This window comes from Tinamus guttatus, unplaced genomic scaffold, assembly GCF_059628265.1.
Source record: "Tinamus guttatus ecotype Peru unplaced genomic scaffold, ASM5962826v1 Tinamus_guttatus_pri_ptg000408l, whole genome shotgun sequence".
Lineage (NCBI taxonomy): Eukaryota > Metazoa > Chordata > Aves > Tinamiformes > Tinamidae > Tinamus > Tinamus guttatus.
The window spans coordinates 1,793,513-1,813,168 of record NW_028288942.1 but is presented as its reverse complement, the minus strand read 5'-3'; the positions used below and the strand labels follow the sequence as shown (position 1 = coordinate 1,813,168).

Genomic DNA, 19,656 nt, shown 5'->3' with positions numbered 1-19,656 from the left:
GATCCACGTGGGGTTGTTAGCTGAGCTGCTGGCAGCTAACTAGCGACAGTTTTCTGTCTGTTTACTGTAAAGGGAGCTAAGCAAGCTACAGGAGGGGACAGGCTGCAAGATATTTACTGTCAATACAGCCGGAGAGAGAGAGGAGCTATAAGGAGACAGGAGCAGAGACTGCAGACTACAACCCAAATGAGTGATCTGAGTGTAAAAATACCCATACAGTTTCAGAAGGAAAGTGGGTGGATTGAAGTCAACAAGGGACAGCCAAGTGCTTAACATGGTTTAGAGAAAGGCTAGAGAGACCAGGGAAGTACTTGTGGTGCACAAAATAATAATGCTGTGCTCGAGCATAGTGACTCTGAACCATACTTCTAGAGCTGCCCAGAGACAAAGCAGTAACTGGGATGTTTTTGTGAGTTCCTGCAAGTCCCAGCATTTAAAAGTAGTGATAATACAAATAGTAATGATTGAGCTTAACAAATAATATTCGGATCTAGTTTTCCTAGGCAGCTGGAATTCACCACTGTAACTCAAACCAGAAGAAAACGGGCATTGCTTCTTCTTGCTTCCTTTCTTCTCTCTCCTCTTCTTCATTCACAGAGGAATTAAATGACCTGAGCTTCACAGAACCAGGAGCAATCTCTGAATGTCCCTCTGCTTCCAGAGCCAGACGAATGAGTGCGGAGTGAATTCACACTTTAGAGAACAGTGAAGACAATCTTGCCATGAAACCAATCACAGATGAGGATGCAGAAATATACATCCACAGTAAGGTAAGATTTATCTGTCCAGATTTCCCCTTTTCCACACTAGGTATTGATTCTGAAGGGTGCCAAGTTAGTTGCTTGCCTGCTGCCTTCCTCTACAAGATGAGACGGGGTGAAATCTCATGAGAACTATTTCTAGTGAGATTTCTAGATCTCCAATACAGAATGTTTTCAGGGATCTTAGCTGAAAGTTTCATTTCTTGGGGCAGTTGTCTTTTTTTCTTTACCTCTCAAATTTTTGCTCCCCACCTTGGAATTCCTTGTATGAAGCTAGCTGTAATTGTAAATGTTTAATCTAAGGAAAGATCTTTGCTCTCTTCCCTGTCCAATGGTCTTGGCTTGATAAAAACAAGACCAAAAGCACAGCAATAGGAATTGTGCCTCAGAAAGACTTAGAAACTCAACTGAGATGGACATAGTTAGAATTCTCCCACCAATCTGTCACTTCAGCTAGAGATACTTCTCTGCATACCAGCAGCATAATAGCATAAGTTTCATTAGCGAAGGCAAGTAGGAACCCCATCTTCTGTTTTATGAAATATTCTGGCAATCTAATGTATTTTTTTCCACAGTGAAATTAAACAAAACACAATAAAAATCTTCAGTGTAGTTTTACTTTTGAATAAAATTTATTCTTAGTTGTAATATTTTATTAAAGTTGATATGCTTCATCACAGTGCTTAGCTAGTTTCTATTTGATAGTCTGTTTTTCCCTATAAAATGCAAAACAGTGAAAAACAGGTCAGTATGAAAATCTGTAGGGCTTTATTTTCTGAAAAGGATACCAGTGCCATGTACCATGAAAGCACTGAGAGCAAACTTTGGTTTGTCTATGGAAATTTTTTGGTTATAAGTCGGTCTGTTTCTGTAAGAACTTCGATTTTCAGCCAGCTACAACAGTGAACTCTTCTCTGATATTTCTAACGCAAGACTACAAAGGAGAGATCAGAGGGAAGCCACACACGCGTAGATGCTCATAGGACTGCCATAATTACAGGGAACATGGACAGAGTGTAGTTAAGTGAGGCTCACTGGTGCCATTATTTTAGGTTCTACCAAAAGTACCCCATCCTAAGAGTATCTTTTCCAGCACCTCTGTGGCTCTGATGGATCCTTAGTTTCTGCCTGCTCCTGAGTCTCCTTCAAATTTCAGTCAACTCAGCTCTGCCTGTAAAATTTTGCCCATTTTTTCAAATTGGGTCAACTACTAGGTGCAACAAATCTCTCCAATACCAGAGATTTCTGCCTTAAACCAGCAGCGGAAAACCTAAATACTTACTGAGTGGAGTCGATAGGAACAAACCCAAATGTTCATTAGAATCCCTAGTCAAGTTTGTTCCTCTTTTCCTCATTTGGAACAAAGTGCTAATCAATATTGTTTTTCTGCTGTTGTTGCTTTGTTTTGTCATGACTTCCAAAGTTAAAGTCTGGGAATGGGAATTACAATAGGTGGCATTAATGGATTATTCTACCTCTTCTCCCAACGTTTCCATGTTGATGCTAAAGAAATTCTAGATAAATGCCTTGGCTTTACTCTGTCCCCTTCAGATTTGTGTGCCTTCTCTTCTGTGGGAAGGATATATTTTAGACTAGTAGATTAGGTGGCATGACCAACATCTGTCATGTGTCATTTGTTCTTTTATGTCCTGAGGAGCGCCTGCAGCAGGTGCAGAAGTTTTATTGAGATACATCCTATAAGAAGTTTTTTGAGAGTCCATGCTCTTAAAAAGAGTTTGTGTCAACTCCTGTAGTCTAGCCAGGAGGTGATGAAGGCAAAATTAAATTAAGACAGGTTGAGTTGAATGGATTCTCCTAGGGAAGCGGAGGTAGTAGAAAGTGTTTCTGGCAGATTCCACTTGAAAAAAACCTTGTGTAAGGAATACAGGGGCATTCCTCTACCTCAGGTTGAGGTGACCTATAGTAGTTGTATGCAGGAAGTCTGTTTTTTTTTTTTTTTTTTTTTTTTTTTTGTCTGCAAGCTATTAGAGGTGGCCCACTCTGTCTTTGACCCTCATATCATTTACTTGTTGGAGGAACTATTTGCAGATTTTTTGAACAAGTCAGCTTCTGGACAAATGTAAAAATTACAGAGGAAATAGCTATTGCTGGAGATGGAGAAGTGCCATAAATGAAATCTGAAACAAAGATACAAGAACAAACCTGAGCTAAAAAAAATAGAATAACTTTTCTTAGAAAGAAGAGAGAGCCATTGCAAGCTATCTAAAACTGGTCTCAAAGGATGAGACTGAATTGAAATGGTGAAATGAGGATGGACAATTGATAGGGATGTTAAATAACACTAAAAACATAAGAAGCTATATATAGATAACATAGCAAAGAATCAGGGTGTCAAGGGCAGATGACCTCAGTGAAGGGAATTTGATGCTGTTCTGATGTATTTCCCATTTGCAAGTACTATTCAGGCTTGTTTAAAATGTTGGTGCCTTTATTAGCTGGGGAGAAAAAAAGCTTAATCCAACTTTACTCATTTTCAAGCCCAGTGTCAGTCAATCACTCTTACTTAGTTAATTGATCTTATGCAAGCACTAGTCTTTTTAGTGGTTGTAGTATGGTCCATTGTTATGCAAAAACGTGCAGCTATTTGTCATCTCGCAGGGCATGAGAATAAGTCTACATGCATTTGAGTGTTTTTTTGTGACGGTTCACCATTTGGCATAGATGTCCAAAATTTCCTAAGTGGGAGAAAAATGTTGTTAGGTGCTGAAGATAGGGCTAAGTAGAAAGGACACAGGAGTTTTCCTCTGTTCTTTGGTAATTACAAAAGACTGTAGCGATTGTGTTTAGCAATGTTTTGAACATTGACTTAACCAAGCTGCCAATGATGTGATGCCCTTGCAAATTGCCCGGTTGGGGGTTTAGTTGGGGTTTGAGTGGATTTTCTTTTTTTTTTGATCGCAAATCTCAGATCTTCTGCATTTCTTTTGCTCTTATTGTGCACTTCAAACAATGAGATATGATGAGGAAAAACCAAGCACAAATGAAAGCAAGAATTGCAAATAAATGATAAAGCATCAGGATGCATAAAAGGACAACAAGCCATCTTCATACATCACCCTGCATGGGTAGTTCTCAAGTAATAAATATTGAGAAACATATTAAGGAACTTATTTAAGAGTAGCTGAATCTTGTCCGCATTTTGGTAAATGTGTAAGGATCATTTGGCTAATATGTACATGTGCTTTGCTAACATGGTTCCTCCATGTTCCTTCTATGGAATGTTCCTGTTTGGATTGTAACCCTTCCCTTAGGCTCCATTCATTTCCTGAAGGTTCAGGTATGTGAAGGTTCAGGTTCGTATTTATTTTTTGGAGGTGTCCATCATTTGCCTCAATCCTTCACTAAGATTTTCCATTTAATTATTTTTAATAAGCAATTATATTGCTACTGCTCGAATTGAAGATGTATCCAGCAAGTAACGCAACTACCTTGTCCCCAGTGGGACCAGCTTCTCACCACTGAGGAACAGCCTCTCACCTGTGCTTCAGATATGAGGACTAGAGAAGATGGGTACTTTTGACACATTATGTAGGCATCTAGATGCTGCCACATATATCTGTGATCTAACGCACGGAATATCTGTAAACTTTGACATCCTGACAGCTCTTAGAAAGTAACATATCTGGGGCTGTGAGTGACTAGTATATGCAGGGGAATAGTGGGACAGTCTGTCCAAAATTGTTCAAGAATGAGAGTATAGCTGCTTGTTGCCAAAAATATCCATGTAAAAAACTCCTTCCTCCATCCAATGGTATCGACATAGGCATATCAATTAGTACCTGGCATTTCTGAGTACAGGCCCCTCTGTGTTCACCAAGAGCAGCTCTGTCTCATGGTAAGTTGGAAGTTGGTAGGGAACAACACTTTTTTATTCTCAGTGCAGGATTGTTAGGCACAAATATTACAGTATGCTGTAGGTTGAGTGACTGTTTCCAGTTGGAGATAAAGACTACAGTTATCTGTAATGTGAAGTGTCTTGCTTGGAACTGACAGGTCCTGCCACGGCATTATCTGGTTTCCAAAGCAGTGGAGGAGGTGCAGAAAATCATCCAGCAACTGACCAAAGAAATCAGCCGTAAGGCCTCACGATTCCAGGCTATCTACAACTCTGGCATTCATAATGAGAATATTAAGGTATGAACAAGAGCTTTGGTAAACTTAGCTTGCAGGCAGAGTATGTGTTTTTTCACTGTCTAATTGTAATGAACAGGTACATCTATCATTCAAGACAGCACAGATAATAAGTTGACACTTTATTGTGGAAGGTCCAGTGGGTGACTGGGTCATAGAGGCTTACCCATGGACATCTTACAACTTGAGGAGCATCAGAGAGGGCAGGATAAATCAGGCAGAGCATCTTTTTACAACTGCTTCTTTTACAAAGAGTTTCTGTAGTGAGAGCTGTCTGTGTGCAGGCAGAAGTTGAAGCCTTTGGGAGAGGCAGAAAAAAATATATAGCAATAGTAGAAGGGGAAAAAACATCTTATGCTTTTATGAGCTATAACTCATAACAGGTGGAAAATCCATCAGCTTACTAAAACTAAAAAGAAAAAAAATCTTTGCCACTGAAAATATTAGAAAGCTCCTTCAGGGGAAAAAAAAAAAAAAAGTATTTTGTATGTTTTCCTGATAATGGACTCAAATTTTTCCTTTTTTTTTCCCTTGTGAAGGAATATGGTTGCTAGTGGGAAAAGTGAAACATTTCCTCATTTTAAACAATCAGATCCAAAATAATAATGCCCTGTCCTATTGTGACAAGAGGAAGCCTAGTTATTTCATGTGACTACTAAGATAGGAGTGACTAGTATAACAATGTAAGAACAAATCGTAGCATTGATGAAAATGATGTTTTTCACCTGAAGTAGCTTACCTACTCTAGCTATGCCAGTCCCTGTACTGAAATGCAAGCAGTTGGGGAGCAAGACACAGCAAGCCTGTAACACACAGGGTGACTTTTGCAAGTCTTGATCTGAAAGGAAAGAATTCTGTGTGCATCAAAGTGCCGGAGGGATATTGAGGTGGGTGCAGAATGTGATCATCCAATCTGGAATGTAGTCATTGCTTTGAGCTATTCAGATTTACTGAATAGCTCAAATATAGCTTAATTTATTTCAAATAGGTTAATTTATTCAGATTCAGATGGTATTCTGGAATACCATGAATGCTACGGCATGAACCTTACCAGTAGGAGTGCCTACACTGACACAGAATGGTGCCACATCCTGATCCATGTACAGTCCTTAGAGCTGTGCTCTGCATCCACTGTTCAAATTGGATTGATCCTGCTTGTCTTAGGAGCTCTGACAAGATAAGGGTCAATGTAAGATTACTTGGAATCTTTGTTGGAAAACAAAACAGAATAAACACACTGACTTTTCAGTTTCCACCTTCTGGTTAAGAGGATTTAATCTAGCAAGCTGAGGGTCTAGATCTGTTGCAAAGCTACAAGCCTGCTTTTAAATATACAGGGCCAGATGGAGAATTAGAGAAAAAATCTTTAAGTATTCAGAGTTTTTCTGCAATTCTGGGAGTCAAAATCAAAGCCAAAATCTTTAGTGAATGCATTTACGACTTTTTAAAGTGTTAAATATGTCGAAAGTATTTATTGTGTATTAACTTACTCAAATACTGTGGCCCTTCTCAGTGAGAAACTCATCCAATTCCTTTCCATGTAGGTGTTTACTTTTTGATGGAAGACTATTCCAGCTTCAGTAAGGAATCATTCAATTCAAGTGTATTAAGGGATACTACCAAAGAAAAAGGTGTATGCTCCTCTACCATAACCGGAGATGTATTATTGCTGCCCTCAATGCCTAGTGCTTCTGCTGTGTACAAAAAAAGGAACATGACATCTATAGCGTAGTCTGGAAGAAACTAACCTTGCATCTGTGCTATCCCACTAATACTCTCAGAAGTATTAGTATTTGCATTTTTGCTTGCAGTGCCTCTACAACTAGCTTCTATTCTTATGATACATGTAAGGAGAAATGAAATGAGAATAGTACTGTTTTTAATTTATAAATGCTGACAGATTAAACCAATCCTGCCCCCCAGAACTAACCAAAACCATTGCTCACACCTTCCTTGTGAGTATTTGATGGCACACATGGGAGATCTATTATGGTCTTCACTGAACGGGGAGTTGCAGGGCGACAAACTCTGAGATGGCTTAAAAACCCCAGTCCCAGCGGCATCACTCAGGAAGCTGTGCTCCAACCAGCATTTTTGCAGCAGTGGTTCATGCAGAACTGAGGCAGAAGCTGTAGGGGCTTCAGTAAGGCATAGTAAGCAGGTTAATCATCCACAGTAGTTACCTAGCATATGCTTTCTCTCTCTTCTGTGTGTCTCTTGTTTTCCCATTTCCTTCTCTCAGGATCAGCCAGCTTTACTGGCCAAGTGGTCAGCTATGCTTCAGGGGAAGCGCCCATTCCACTCCTCCATCCAGGTACAAATTCTTCATGCCACTTGGCTCCTGCTGATTAGTATGTCTGCTCCCTCCTCATCCACCCTCCTTTCCAAACAGATTCACCCACCCAACTTAACCTCCCATGACCATTCAGCCTCTCCTCAAGACTTCCCTATTTGCTCAAAGCATACATGTTTTGTTTCTAACCTAGTGCTTCCACCTCTCCGGGATAGCCTCGTCAGCCTTGTCACAAAAACCACCCTGCATTTAATTTGCCCAAGTTACTGCAGGCAAGTTTTTAATACAACAGAATTAGCCATAAGTTGCATATCCCAGAATTCGAGACTCTTGTTTGCTACCACTGGCTCTGTTCAATACTCTGTGACTTGTTGGGACTTGTGGCCTCTACGGGGTTCGTAACACTGTTCTGTGAAAGAGCACAAGTGTGGGACAGGGATTTGTTTAGCTCAGGACACCACCTGCTCCACAGTAAACCAGCTTTACAGCTCTATCACCGAAGTTGTGATTTCTTGTGTTTCCTTGTAAACAGGAAGCCTTGTGATCCTGAGCAAAAGTTTTTAAAAATAACATTGAAAGAATTTGGTGTTTTTTCTATTGGCTAGAGCAATGGAGAAAAAGGTTTTATTTGGTTGGATTTTTTTGAAGTGAAGATTTGAATGAATATTATTAGCTCAGTGAAAATTGTGTGTAAACAGCAAAGTGCCCCAAATATTTTCTATTTATTTTTAAACCTCATGTTATTTTGAACTGTACTCGTATAGCAGCTGCACATCTTCCCTTTAAAATCTGTTGCGCGGCCACTACAAACCATTTTTCTACAACAGTATTATTTTGTTGTTCACTGTCACTTGATAGGGATGTGGCTTGGTCTTTTTCTTCCTTTTAGCTGTATTTGGTACAAACACAGCCTCTCAAAGCAATGTTTCGGCTTGGTCAAGCAGGACTTATGCTTATCTGGGTCATGTCCAAATTCATGTTGTGCCCTGGGGCCTTTCTCCTTGCGCCTTCAGCTGGGATGGCCACCCATGCAAATCTGGTTTCTAATTGGACTGTTGCAGCATGTGTAAGTGAATATAAGTCAAAATCTTGATATGGAAAAGAACTGACTTTTTTCTTTGCCATAAACATTGGTCTGTTAGTACCCTCAAGGCCTTGGCACCTCTACAATAATGTTTTAAATTAGCAGAGTTACCAGGAAGACCGCAATAATGTATTGGATTTTTGCTGGTGAATGACAAGAGTTTTTAATTTACTTTGAGGTAACCACCTTATAGCAACTGCTGTTCACATCCTGTTTATGAAACAGCTTCATCTTATTAATGCCTGTGTAAGCTAGGCTTGGTAAGAAGTGAAGTTGAAAAGCTTCTGAATCAACATGATAAAAGTCTGAATGAGTTTAAGCACCATATCTGAGCACTTGGAGCTAAGATTGCTGAAGACTGCAATACATTTGGAGATGTCTAGTGATGTTCTAAACCCATACGAGGCTTTAGAACGTTTGTGTGTCCCCTGTTTTTACTGGAGAATGGTTATTCTCAAAAAGAAGCCAATGTTGATTGCAGACAAGCCTACTCGTGGTTTTGTTATCCACTGTTTACTGTTTCCATCTTTACAGTGTTTTGGGCTCCCACTCCACAGAAGAAACAGTTTCATACAGCACTGCTGGCCAAGACTTGCATTTATATCTGACTGTGCCACTGCTGTCTGTGCAGACGTAGGAACATCACTTACCTTGAATGTACCTTATATCTCTTAAATATATATAAGGACAATATTTCAGACAATATTTCCAGTGATGCAGAGTGAAACACTTACTAATGGCCCAAAGTATTACTTTGCAAATATCTTTAATGAATTTTGAAGGAGAATAGAAAAGTGCACTGTTTTCTAAAGTTGTTACTAGTAACAAACTCAAGACTTATCTTTAGTAACAATTCTGATGTAATAACTGGCTCTATTTTGTCTCCCATTGCTGAATCTCAAAGCACGTTCTCCGAGGCTCTTGTGGTTCTTGGAATTTGCTAGTTATTACCTCTTATGCAATTGCACACTAGAAGTAACAAGGAATGAGGGGGAACTATGTCAGCAGTGGAGGTGAATCATCTGACTCTGCCTTTGTCTCATATGCACCATGGCTGTAACATCATAATCCTCCTAGGACAATTTTCTCTTATTCTTTGTATTTCCAAAGTAGCCATCAGAAAGGCAACGAGTAGGTCCTACTCACTGCGTGGAGTAGGTCCTATTCAATTGTTCCCATGATACCTGGCTTTTCCGTCTCTCCAAAGCCTTCCACAATTAACCTGTTGCTGCTTTAATGCCCCCCTCCCTGCTTAGGGTTCATGGATTTGCCCTTGCTTCCTCTTTCAATCTCTGTGAACTCTCCTAGGTCTTAGCACCCAGCCAATTCGTCATCACCGTTCCTTTGCGTGGCCTGTTTGGGTACAGAGAACACCAGATACGGCACTGGCGTTATTACACCGTGCAAGGAGCCAAGCTCCACTCCTCTGTGCGAGACCCTGAGGAATTGGACCAATGGCTAGAGGTGGAGCAGTTCGCAAAAAGCCTTCCACAATGGCATGAGACTGACGTGAACATCGAAGGAGATCTGGTTCCAGCCAAAGTCCTTATCATCTTCCGGGAGCTGGTGGAGAAGTCAATTGTCTCCTGTAACCTTTCTGGTGAGTTTAGCGGGGACAGGTATAAGGGGAACTGCCTGTTTTATGCAACTGATGGAGCAGAAGCCACCACACGCACAAAGTGGCTGGTGGGCAAGTTCATACAATCAGAAATCAAAACAACCCAAACCCCTCCAAAATCAAGGAGCCGTTACGCCATTGCAGTGATGTGAATGCATACCTGCGTTGAATATAGAATTGAGTAGTGGTCAGGTTTTGCATACTCGAGAGTTTGCTAATATCTTAAGAATTTGAGGAAGTTCTCCAGAAACATTGATTTCACAGTCCTATTAAAATTCAAATAGATTTTTTTTTCCTCCTATAGCAGTCACAATATGTCTAGACTTGCCAGAAAAATAGTATAAGAAATTTTGACATGGGGAAGGTGTGTGAGTGGGAAGGAAGAGGGAAAAGTGGGAATATAGGGAAGATAAGGGAATCCTGAGCTGTCCATAGCAAAGCTTGTTGGGAAAGCACTGTTTTTCCTCCAGTGCCTGAGTTGCTGTAGCATTATCCAGCAAATGTCATGAAAGTTTACTTTCAATAGTGATGCTGATCCCTCTGCAAGAAATTCCACTGTATCAGTTTGTTTCCTGTCTCTATTCATGCTGGAAGTGCCTGTCGTTGACACACTGCAATTAGCGCTTCATGTAGCATTGCTTCATAGCTGTGACATCTGCAGCAAGATACTGCCTGAACAATGATCCTCATAGTTATTAGCATACTAGAGGCATGTTATGGAGTTCAGCTAATGAGATTTGGTCCATGGTAGATAATCTATGCCCATTGTTTCATGTTAAGATACTATGGTATGGTCAAATCCAAACTTTAATGCCTCTTCTGATGGGATGTTTCCAGGATGACTGTACATGGCAGCAGCATGATAATGAGACTTCCTACATTCCAGAGAGATAGGACCCACTGCTTCTCTTCTGATCACATTCTGAATTTTACTCACAGGAGGAAAGATGCATTTAAGTCAAGCTCATCATTTTATTCTTCTAGGAATTATTAGTGATCACAGGAGAGGAGATTATGACGTGAATGATATTTCACCACTGAAATGCACAGAAAAGATCAGATGGAATGAGCTTACATCTGAAGCTTTAGTTATGTGGAAGTCGTCATGCTGAGGCGAAAACCTGCCATTGTCAGCAGTTCATCAAGCTGTTGAGTCAGAATAGGCACTTCTAAGGGACTCAAGGAGTGATGTCTGGGCTGGTGGCTCTGAAGCTTCTTCTGCTAAGGCCAGCTGGGAGAAGATAGACATATAGTAGAGATGAGCTGAGATGAAGTCAGGAGGAGTAATTACTGGTTTATTATTATTATTATTTATGAAGAGTGAATTTCCTTTATCCAACAGCAAAGCTGAAGTTATATATAGTTTTTCCTGATGTCTTTGAGCACCAGCAAAGCCAGATTCTTTTCAGTGTCTCACTTTACCATTTTGTAGAAAAACTGGAAGCGAAGTTCTGTGATTGTATTTTCATTCTGACACAGTGGTGGCTCCAATGCTTTTTAGCTTCCAGAGATCCCTACTGAGGATTACAAAGTTCTTGTGGGGATGAACTCTCCTGTTGCAAGGTAATTCGCTCCAATGCCCACATAAAGTCATGTTTTCTGGAGGAGCTGCTAAATCTGCCATTGGTAGTAGGCAGACATTTACTCTGTGAAGACAGAAGAGGTTGTCACCCTAAATGTTAGTCACTGTCCCTTGAAGCCTGTTATGTGAACTCCTTCTGGAATTTCTCCCCAGCCTATGTCAATCAAAATTACATAGGTTAACACACACCTACTGTTTAAATTGTTTATGCTAATTTGCTCCATCTTTTAATTCAGGGGGTTAGAGCCTGAATAGAGAAGTAGTTCAGATGGCAGAGCTGAAGGGACAGCAATCCTGCCAGAGTGACTGAGAAAGCTGGGGACAGAAACTTCTTCCATTAACACAACTGGGCCAACAGGAAAGATCCAGTCAAATCCATTCCTTTTTCCTTGCCTTCATTCCTTTTTGCTGTCCTTCTCAAAGAATGTTGTTCTTGGAATTTTCACTTCATCTTTCACTGTGGAAATCTCTTTTCTCCAAGTCAACATGGAACTAGCTCTTTTTTTGTCATCATCAAGCAATCCCAGTCAGGCAAGCAGTTAATCCACTTTGTATGGTTGCTCTGCAAACAAGGAACATCAGCCAGGTGTGCCTGTGAATTCTGTCACCAGCTTTTGTGCAAATGCATCTCCATAAACAAACCCATACACACCCCACATAACCTCACTGATCATTTGGGATGTTAAAAGTCATTTGGTCTGATCACAGATTTTCTTAGACAGGAAGTGAAAATAAATTAGGAACTTAGTTCTTCATCTTCTTCCTATTCTCATTCCTGTTGTTTTCTTCCATTCTGCTTATGTTGTTGAAGGCAGAGTGCTTGGATAGACTGATGAAACTGCAGGGTCCTTCTGCGACCTGGGCAATAGACAGGCCCTTGCTTGGCTTGTAGAAAGCTTCTTTCCCTTTATTATCTTAACCTGTTGTTCCTTCACAGATAAAGTGACAATGCTGGAGAGCTTCAGTTCAGTGGTCCGGGTGGCTGTGGAGACATCAGAATTGCAGGTCGAGGTAGAGCTGGCCCCTGCTGTGGAGATTCCAACTTGCTGGCCCAAGAAATCCAAATGGCCCCGTTGCTTTAAGCGTTGGCCTTCCCAGGAAAAAGTACAGTGCATCAAGGTAAACAGTGTTTACTTGTTAACTGTTAACTCTGTGCAGGAACTTATCTTGCAGGTGTCTCACAGTGGTTCCCAAATTTTATTTCAATTAACATTTATTTTATTAAGAAAATTATTTAAGTTTTTTCAAAATTTCTTTCAATTGAAAATATTTATTTTCAATTAAAAGTTGTGTAATAGCTTTCACATAGTGCAGAGTAACACCTTAGAAATGTCAAAGCAGGAAAGTGGTGCATCAGTTAAAAAAACATAAGAAATGCTACCAAAGTGAGCTAGATAGTAATTTGTGCCACCCATGTGTTTCCAGTCATCTTTGATGCAGAGTTTTTGAATCAAACCATTTGTTCCCAGGCCAAATAGTAAAAGCCAGTGCTCCTTCCTGCCCCACAGCATGTCTGGGAGATGTATTATCTCAAAAAGGAATATTTCAAAGTACTGAGATGCATTTTACTGGGATTTTCTTTTCCCTAACAATAGTGAATTCTGTGGAAGAAAAACTGAGCTGACTCTCTTGCATCTTGTGTCTCTTCCACATAATGTAGCTCAGTGCTGACCTGGATCATTCTTCCTGTTCTGGTTTGTCATATGTAGATGCATGCAAATGGGCCACACTCTATCTTGCAGTTTCCTCTCCTAATCCTCCTAATCTCATCTCTCCTACAAATCTTGTGGCTGGATTCTGGCACTCCTGTTTAGCCCTATTTGCCATGTTCTCAGCAGGTCTATTTCTTCCTTTGAGTCCCACTGTCCTTTCATGCCTGACGTGCTGCTCTATGGCTCTGCTTTAGTAGTTCTACTTGTGCTGCAACCTGGTGCCTCTAGGGCTGGATCTCCTGGGAGCAACTGATGTCAGAACATGAGGAAACAAGATAAATTGACTGTTCATCTAATTAGGAATTAGGATGGAAATATAACCCAAGTTTGCTGCCTCAGCTAAAGCTGTTTAGAATACAGTGCTCCACTTTGAAAGATTTCACACAGCCTCCGCATAACATCCTGTTGCATTTGTGTTCTGCTTTTGTCCATAGTCACTTGGTTTTGACCTTCTGGCCCGCTCCAATTACCACTGGCAGCTGTGCTTCTTCCGTGCTGAGCATGTGCTCATGCAAGGCCTCGATGAAGATGGTGGTTGTCGCATGAAGTGCTTCCGGGTCATGAGGCAGATGAAGGAGGATGTCTGGTGCGCTGGAAATAAACCTGTCATTACAGCCTATCACCTTCAGGTAGGCATCACCAGAATATGGGGAGGGAGAGACTCAAGGACTGCCATCCAACAATGTCATAATATCATGGCAAAAAACACTGTAGTCTCTCCTATGTAACTTCTAAGGTAACTTCTAAGGTAACTTCTAAAACTGCAGTGCCACTTCTTTGCTTTACCGTGGTAAGAATTTTACTAAAGATGTATTCCTAACTTCAGTGAGAAGCCTGTAGGAACATTATGGTGGCAGGAGTGTGAGTAATGTCAAAACTGAGGAACCAGCTCTGATTCCACTTCACACAGGTGTTGTGAAACAGTCTTTAACTGAATGGTGCCATTCTCCCTGACTTTCCTAGCCATGCATAGCCAACAGCAGATGGATCCATCTCTGGGAAACTTGTTTATTGTCTTCCTGGGTGTGCATCAAGCAAAATTCTCTTAAATGAATGTGGTTTTATAAATGAACTGCAAACTGACATATCGGGTGTTGTTCTATGTAAGATGAGAGGTGAAGGAGCAGGTTATGGGACAGTAGCATCCTCCTCATGCATACTTTAGGGTTCAACATGGCTTTACTCTAAAACAATGTTTATGAGGAATGTATAGGAGATTGTGTCCTCCATATTACACCTACAAAAACAAATGGACCAAAAGCAACACCATTTGTCTGTTGCTAAAGCAACCCTGTTTTCAGGGCCTTCATCTTCCTGGAGTTGCCAGGAAGAGGCTGCCCTATCCCGTCCTTCAAGCCTCAAGCCACCAGACTTCTACAGTAATTACTTATATTTTGGTGTCCAAAAACCTGTATAATGCCAAGCAGCTACTTAGAGCTTGAGACCATCAAATGCTATAGTAGCCATGGGACCAATCTAAATCAAGGTAGAGTTTAAAAAAAAAAAAAAAAAAAAAAGGCTAGGCTGGTTATGGTGGTTATGGAGACAACTGATTGAGCAGATGGAAGGAACATTTCAATATCACTTACAAAAGAAAGCATGAGGAGGTGTAGTCCATGGTTAAATCAGCAGCTGAGGACGGGCTGTGTTAGATTTTCTTCTTTATTAAGTTTTTCCCATCTAAAGTATCCAACAATGGTGACGAAACAAGACTTCATCTGAAAAAAAGACCTTCTATTACAGAATAAAACCTTCCCCTAGTAGTTAGAAAGTCTCAGAGGACAGAGTAAACACACTCAGTGTGCTTACCTCCATAGGAATAAAGTTCAAGATATGACTGTCCGAAAGACCTACATGATTTTGAAAAGCAACTCCATGTCTCTCATATACTACAGCAGTTAAGTAAATGCTGGATAGATAATCCGTTTGTGACCTGGCTGAAAAAGTAACGTTATTTTCTTCACCTCCAAAACCTTCATTGTAACTGCTGTCCCTGCAGTTTGCTGAAATAGTTTTAGTATTGAGGAAAGGTAGCTGGTCTGCAAACCTCAAAGGAACATCTCTCACTGAGTTTTATCCTGAATTCTTCATTAAGTCGTTTGTTACCTGGCAACATTAAAGTCTTTGTCATTATTGCAGCTACAAACCAAAACTTCTTCACATTTGAAGAGCTGTCTGAGAAGAAATTCCTCAGTACCACAGCTACTGCAAGGCTAGCTGGAGGGAAAATATAGGCAATCTAGAAGCATGGGAGTTATTTGTATGGAATTATAGTTATAGACTTGACCACTTCTCACAAGGACTGATAGTCTCTTTGGAGTACCAAATTTCCAAAATAAAAATGGAATTGGGAGAAAGGCAACTTAATGAAATTCTTGCACCCACGACAGATGAATTTATCCTTTTAAAACTGGTTTGCGGGTTGACAAAAACAGTTGTTGTGGCAGTTTTGGTGCAGTAAGTGTAAGTACTTCCAGAGGATTCTTCTCAGTCATATAAATGTGTGTAAAAATGTAGCGTGGGCAGTGTAAGAATAATACTATAGGTGCAATGCTCATGTGCATTTCATTATTGTAATTATGGATGATCTCAAGTATAAAATTCTGTGAAACAAACTTGGAGCGACAGGGAAAATATCATATGCTATAAATATATAAAAAAAACAGACTGTGTTTGGCCAGAAAACGTGCCTTATAACTGCAGGAGTTTCTTGGGATCTCAATCTGCTTGGGACAGAGTTCAGTGTAAGTGCATTGAAGCTAACAAGTAATTACATTAGTCTGATTCTTCTTTCCTCCTTGCACATATTGACTTCCACACCTGTATAATTGGCCATTTTCTACAGTCTAAAATACCTGGCATTTGTACTGAGGCCATTGCTGGGGCAAATAGGCTAAAGTTAGTTTAGCAAAACAGGAGTCCTTGGGCTCAATGTAGCTCTGAGGAAAGAAAGCAGGAACGTCTCAGGGTTGCCCTGCTTGATCCCTGGAGGAGGCTTTCTCTCTGCCTTAGCAAGGTCTCAAGACAAAGGGAGCGAGGAGAGAGCCATGGAGCGGTGGGAAGGCTTCGCCTCAGGTGCTATTTGTGATCCTTTTACTGCAGGAACATTCGTTAACACAGGAAGCTTGCACTGCGAGGCTCCCAGTTTCAAAGCCTGTCAGCCATCTACCAGCACTGCCTTAGTAAGCTATATGAGCCCTCAACAGAACCTCTAACACTTCTTCTCTCCCATCTGCTTCTTACAGACAGTGCTATTCTGGACGTGTGAAAAATACCCACGCACCAAGGATTGGTGCTGCTTTCCTGAAGCTTTTCTGAGACTGGTACGGAAGCTGCACAAGTGTGTAAGCCAGCACTTCCTCAAGCATTACTTTGTCAAGAACACCAACCTGCTCAAATATACCAACACCAGCGACCTGGACGTGGTGGCCAACAAGCTGGCAGTCTTCTTGGAGAACCCCATGCTCTGCCTAGACTAAGGCAGGACAACCTTGCCCCTATTCCCTACCATCTCTCCCCACCTGTGATTGTTCTTTGCATCCTTCCAGGAGACATTGCAGCTGGCTTGGTGACACATTTGGCACATGAAGCATGAAGGAGAAGAGTCAAACTGGCAGCAGTGGGTGGTGAAAACTGATGGGAGAACTCGCTCAATGCCCAGACAATCCAATCTGCTTTCTACAGTGACAGCCTACATGGAAGCTACTACCAGTGCAAACCAGCTCTGCACTGCATGGCTGCATCGATGAGGCAACTGCCTTGTCCTCTGTCACTAGTCCTGTGGCTTTTAAACAGAAAGATCATGTAGAGGAGTCTCCCTCTTGTTGCTGTCTATCTGTTGAGTAGCCTAGGACATATATTCTTGCCACTCCCTCTTCTCTCGCAAGGACATTAAGTTTAATTCCCTGCCTACCTCATTAGGCCAGCTCTGCGTAACATTTCTGAGGTGCACTGAAGCTGGAAGTCTCTTGTAGAGATAATCTGTGATTCCTTCCATCTACAGTTGAGTAGGAGCCAGCACCAGTGTGAAGATGGCCATGCTACAAAGTGTTGACTAGCTCAAAGAGAAGGAGAGTTGGTTTGGTTTGGTTTTTGTCTCCCCCTACTTTTCTCTCCTCCACATCTTTTTTTTCCCCCATTTTTTAAAGCTTTTTCTTCATGTTTGCCTTTGCCATTTCTGTTGACACCATACAGCCAGGGAGGCTTTGCCAGCACAGATTTCACTTACACCCCTGGTTCTGCCCAGCAGGCTGCAGAAAAGCAGATCTTTACCATGGTTGTTTTGAGGTGGTGTATGGAGGGGGAATATTTTTCAATAGCTCTTGGTTTCAAAACCTCCATGATTTTTATATAATATTTAAGAAGAAAATAAGTTTTAGTGTTTGGAAAGAACAGACTCCTAGAACAGGTGTAAAGAACGTCCTTCTTAATGTTATTAAATTAGTGAAATGAAGTCAAAATGAGTTATTTTTTCTTATATCAATCCAGGAAAGTAATACCCATTCCTAAGGGAAGTGGCAGATTTGGGATTTGCAGCCAGCACTCCAGGGAGCTGCTGCAGCCGAGGGCTTGCAAGATGACCATCTGTGGCAGAGCATCTCCCCCTTGCGTCAAGCTGTGGTCTAACCACACATCTTCACCATCGTCTTCACTTCCGGGCTTAGTTTTGCAAGCGAGAGTAGCACCTGTGGCAGTTTCCCTGTCTCATATGCCACTGTGGCAGTTGCTGTTTTGTTTCTCAGAGTCCAGGCTCTGGATCACTGGGGTCTGGCTTGTGCTTTTGAAGACTGTCCATCTCACTGGTCAGTTCCCCTTACATTTCGGCATGCTATTGTGTGAGAGTGTTGGTCCAAGGCTCACAGCAGGTTACAAGTCAGAGTAAAAGACTTAGGAATGGGAACAGAAGAACCTAATCCTCTCCACCTGTGAGAACACCTTCCAGAAGGCCTAGGACCAATATTCCAAACTCTCTCCCTCAGACATTTACTGTTAAAGACTGATTTTGCAGCCCTGTACAAGCTAATTTCGGTGGTCTCTTCTCCCTTCCCCGCTGCTCACAGTGTAAGAAAGACAGTAATTTACACAGGCAGGGCAGAGTGCAGGGTTCTACACAGAGCTCTGGGGTCAGCAGTTCGTGTGCTGGGTCTCGTTGAGTTACTTTGCATTGCTCTGTAGCGCTCATCAGCCTGATGCAGGAGGATCTGGCTGAACTCCCTCTGACAAGCTCTTACCAGACTACAAGGGTTGAGGTACCTCAACTGCACCTTTTCTACAATAAGTCTCCAGAGTCTAGGAGACAAATCTATAAAGATTAAGGGTGAAGGAAATTTCTTAAAAGTTGGGAATTGCACCCTCAGTCCAAGTGACCCTGAGAGGAAAAACAGAGAAGACACAAAACCTCAGACTCGAAACAGAGTTTGCAATTTGGCATAATATGCAGTGCTGAGGATCTTGCATGGTATTCCGATTCCTGCCCACAATAACTCTACAAAAAGCAACTGACTTTAAACATCTAAGGTGAGCACCTTGCTTCTCACCACTCCCAAGAAGAGAGGATTCCCCAATGTACTGTAGTGATTACACTGTGGTAGAAGGAGAGCCTGTACTAGGGCAAACCTGGGAGGACTGGGTGTTAGCGCAGAAGGCTGGTGGCAACTCTGTATAAAACAAGGAGGGCACGTAAGTGGGTGGACAGTTACAATGGACAGCAAATCCCTGTACCGGGTGGCCATGGCTGTGCAATTTCAGTGCTGGAACAATAAGAGCTAGAACAGCTCATCTGCAGGGAGTTGGAAACGGACCTCTCCAAACTGAGACCTCTCTCACCTTGAACAAGGAACTGGAAGACAGGAAAAGCAGATTGCTGGAAAAGGGGAGGATGGTTGCTACCTCCCTCCTTCACCACTCAAGAGCTTTGTCTGTTTTTTTCCCAAGCCCAAGTTATTTTTGTGTCTCCTATGATTTGTTGCTGTGAGTAGAAAAATACAGCAAATCTTGAGCTCTCAGACAGTGTAATCTAGGTTATTAGATTCCTGAACAAGTACGTGCATTGGTGTTAATTAAGCATATTTTTAGAAAGAAACTGCAGGTGATCAAGTGCTGGACTTATATGGTATCTGGCAAAAGGGTGATTTTCCAGATATACCTGAAGAATGTACCCACATGCATTATCAGCCTGGGTATCAGCACCTATAAATCCCTAATGAGTGCCAAAATGAAGCTCTCCATGAATTAGTTCCACTGATGCTGGTATGCTGCCCCATTTATAGCAGATGGTTTGGATGTTCTCCCATTTCTCAGGAGTCAACCCTTTGCTCAAAGAGATTTTCCTTTTTGCTTCCTCATCCTTTGCTTAGGTATAGCAGAAGGTTTTCTTTTTAATTCATTAAGAGGAGACAGAGATTATGATTAGACAAATATCAGTTACTTGTCCCTTTTTTCCCTGGTCTGCTGT

At 41.4% G+C, this 19,656-nt stretch overlaps 1 protein-coding gene across 2 annotated transcripts; it reads left to right on the top strand.

The window, feature by feature from the left end:
* The first annotated feature begins 722 nt into the window (after positions 1–722).
* Positions 723–16,701, top strand: MAB21L3 (mab-21 like 3). 2 transcript variants are annotated; one of them, XM_010213746.2, is made up of 7 exons: positions 723–770; positions 4,776–4,916; positions 7,156–7,227; positions 9,599–9,890; positions 12,428–12,609; positions 13,637–13,831; positions 16,448–16,701. In XM_010213746.2, the coding sequence occupies exons 1-7, from the start codon at positions 723–725 to the stop codon at positions 16,679–16,681; spliced, it is 1,164 nt and encodes a 387-aa protein (XP_010212048.2). In that variant the 3' UTR covers positions 16,682–16,701. The 2 variants fall into 2 exon arrangements, with proteins under 2 accessions (XP_010212048.2, XP_010212049.2); XM_010213747.2 differs by lacking the exon at positions 7,156–7,227.
* Positions 16,702–19,656: the final 2,955 nt, after the last annotated feature.

Bases quoted from the DNA above. Each gene is read 5' to 3' on its own strand.
- MAB21L3 (XM_010213746.2), top strand. From the start codon at position 723: ATGAAACCAATCACAGATGAGGATGCAGAAATATACATCCACAGTAAG. The intron at 4,917-7,155 runs GTATGAACAAGA...TCCTTCTCTCAG, and splicing joins TTCATAATGAGAATATTAAG to GATCAGCCAGCTTTACTGGC. The intron at 9,891-12,427 runs GTGAGTTTAGCG...GTTCCTTCACAG, and splicing joins TGTCTCCTGTAACCTTTCTG to ATAAAGTGACAATGCTGGAG.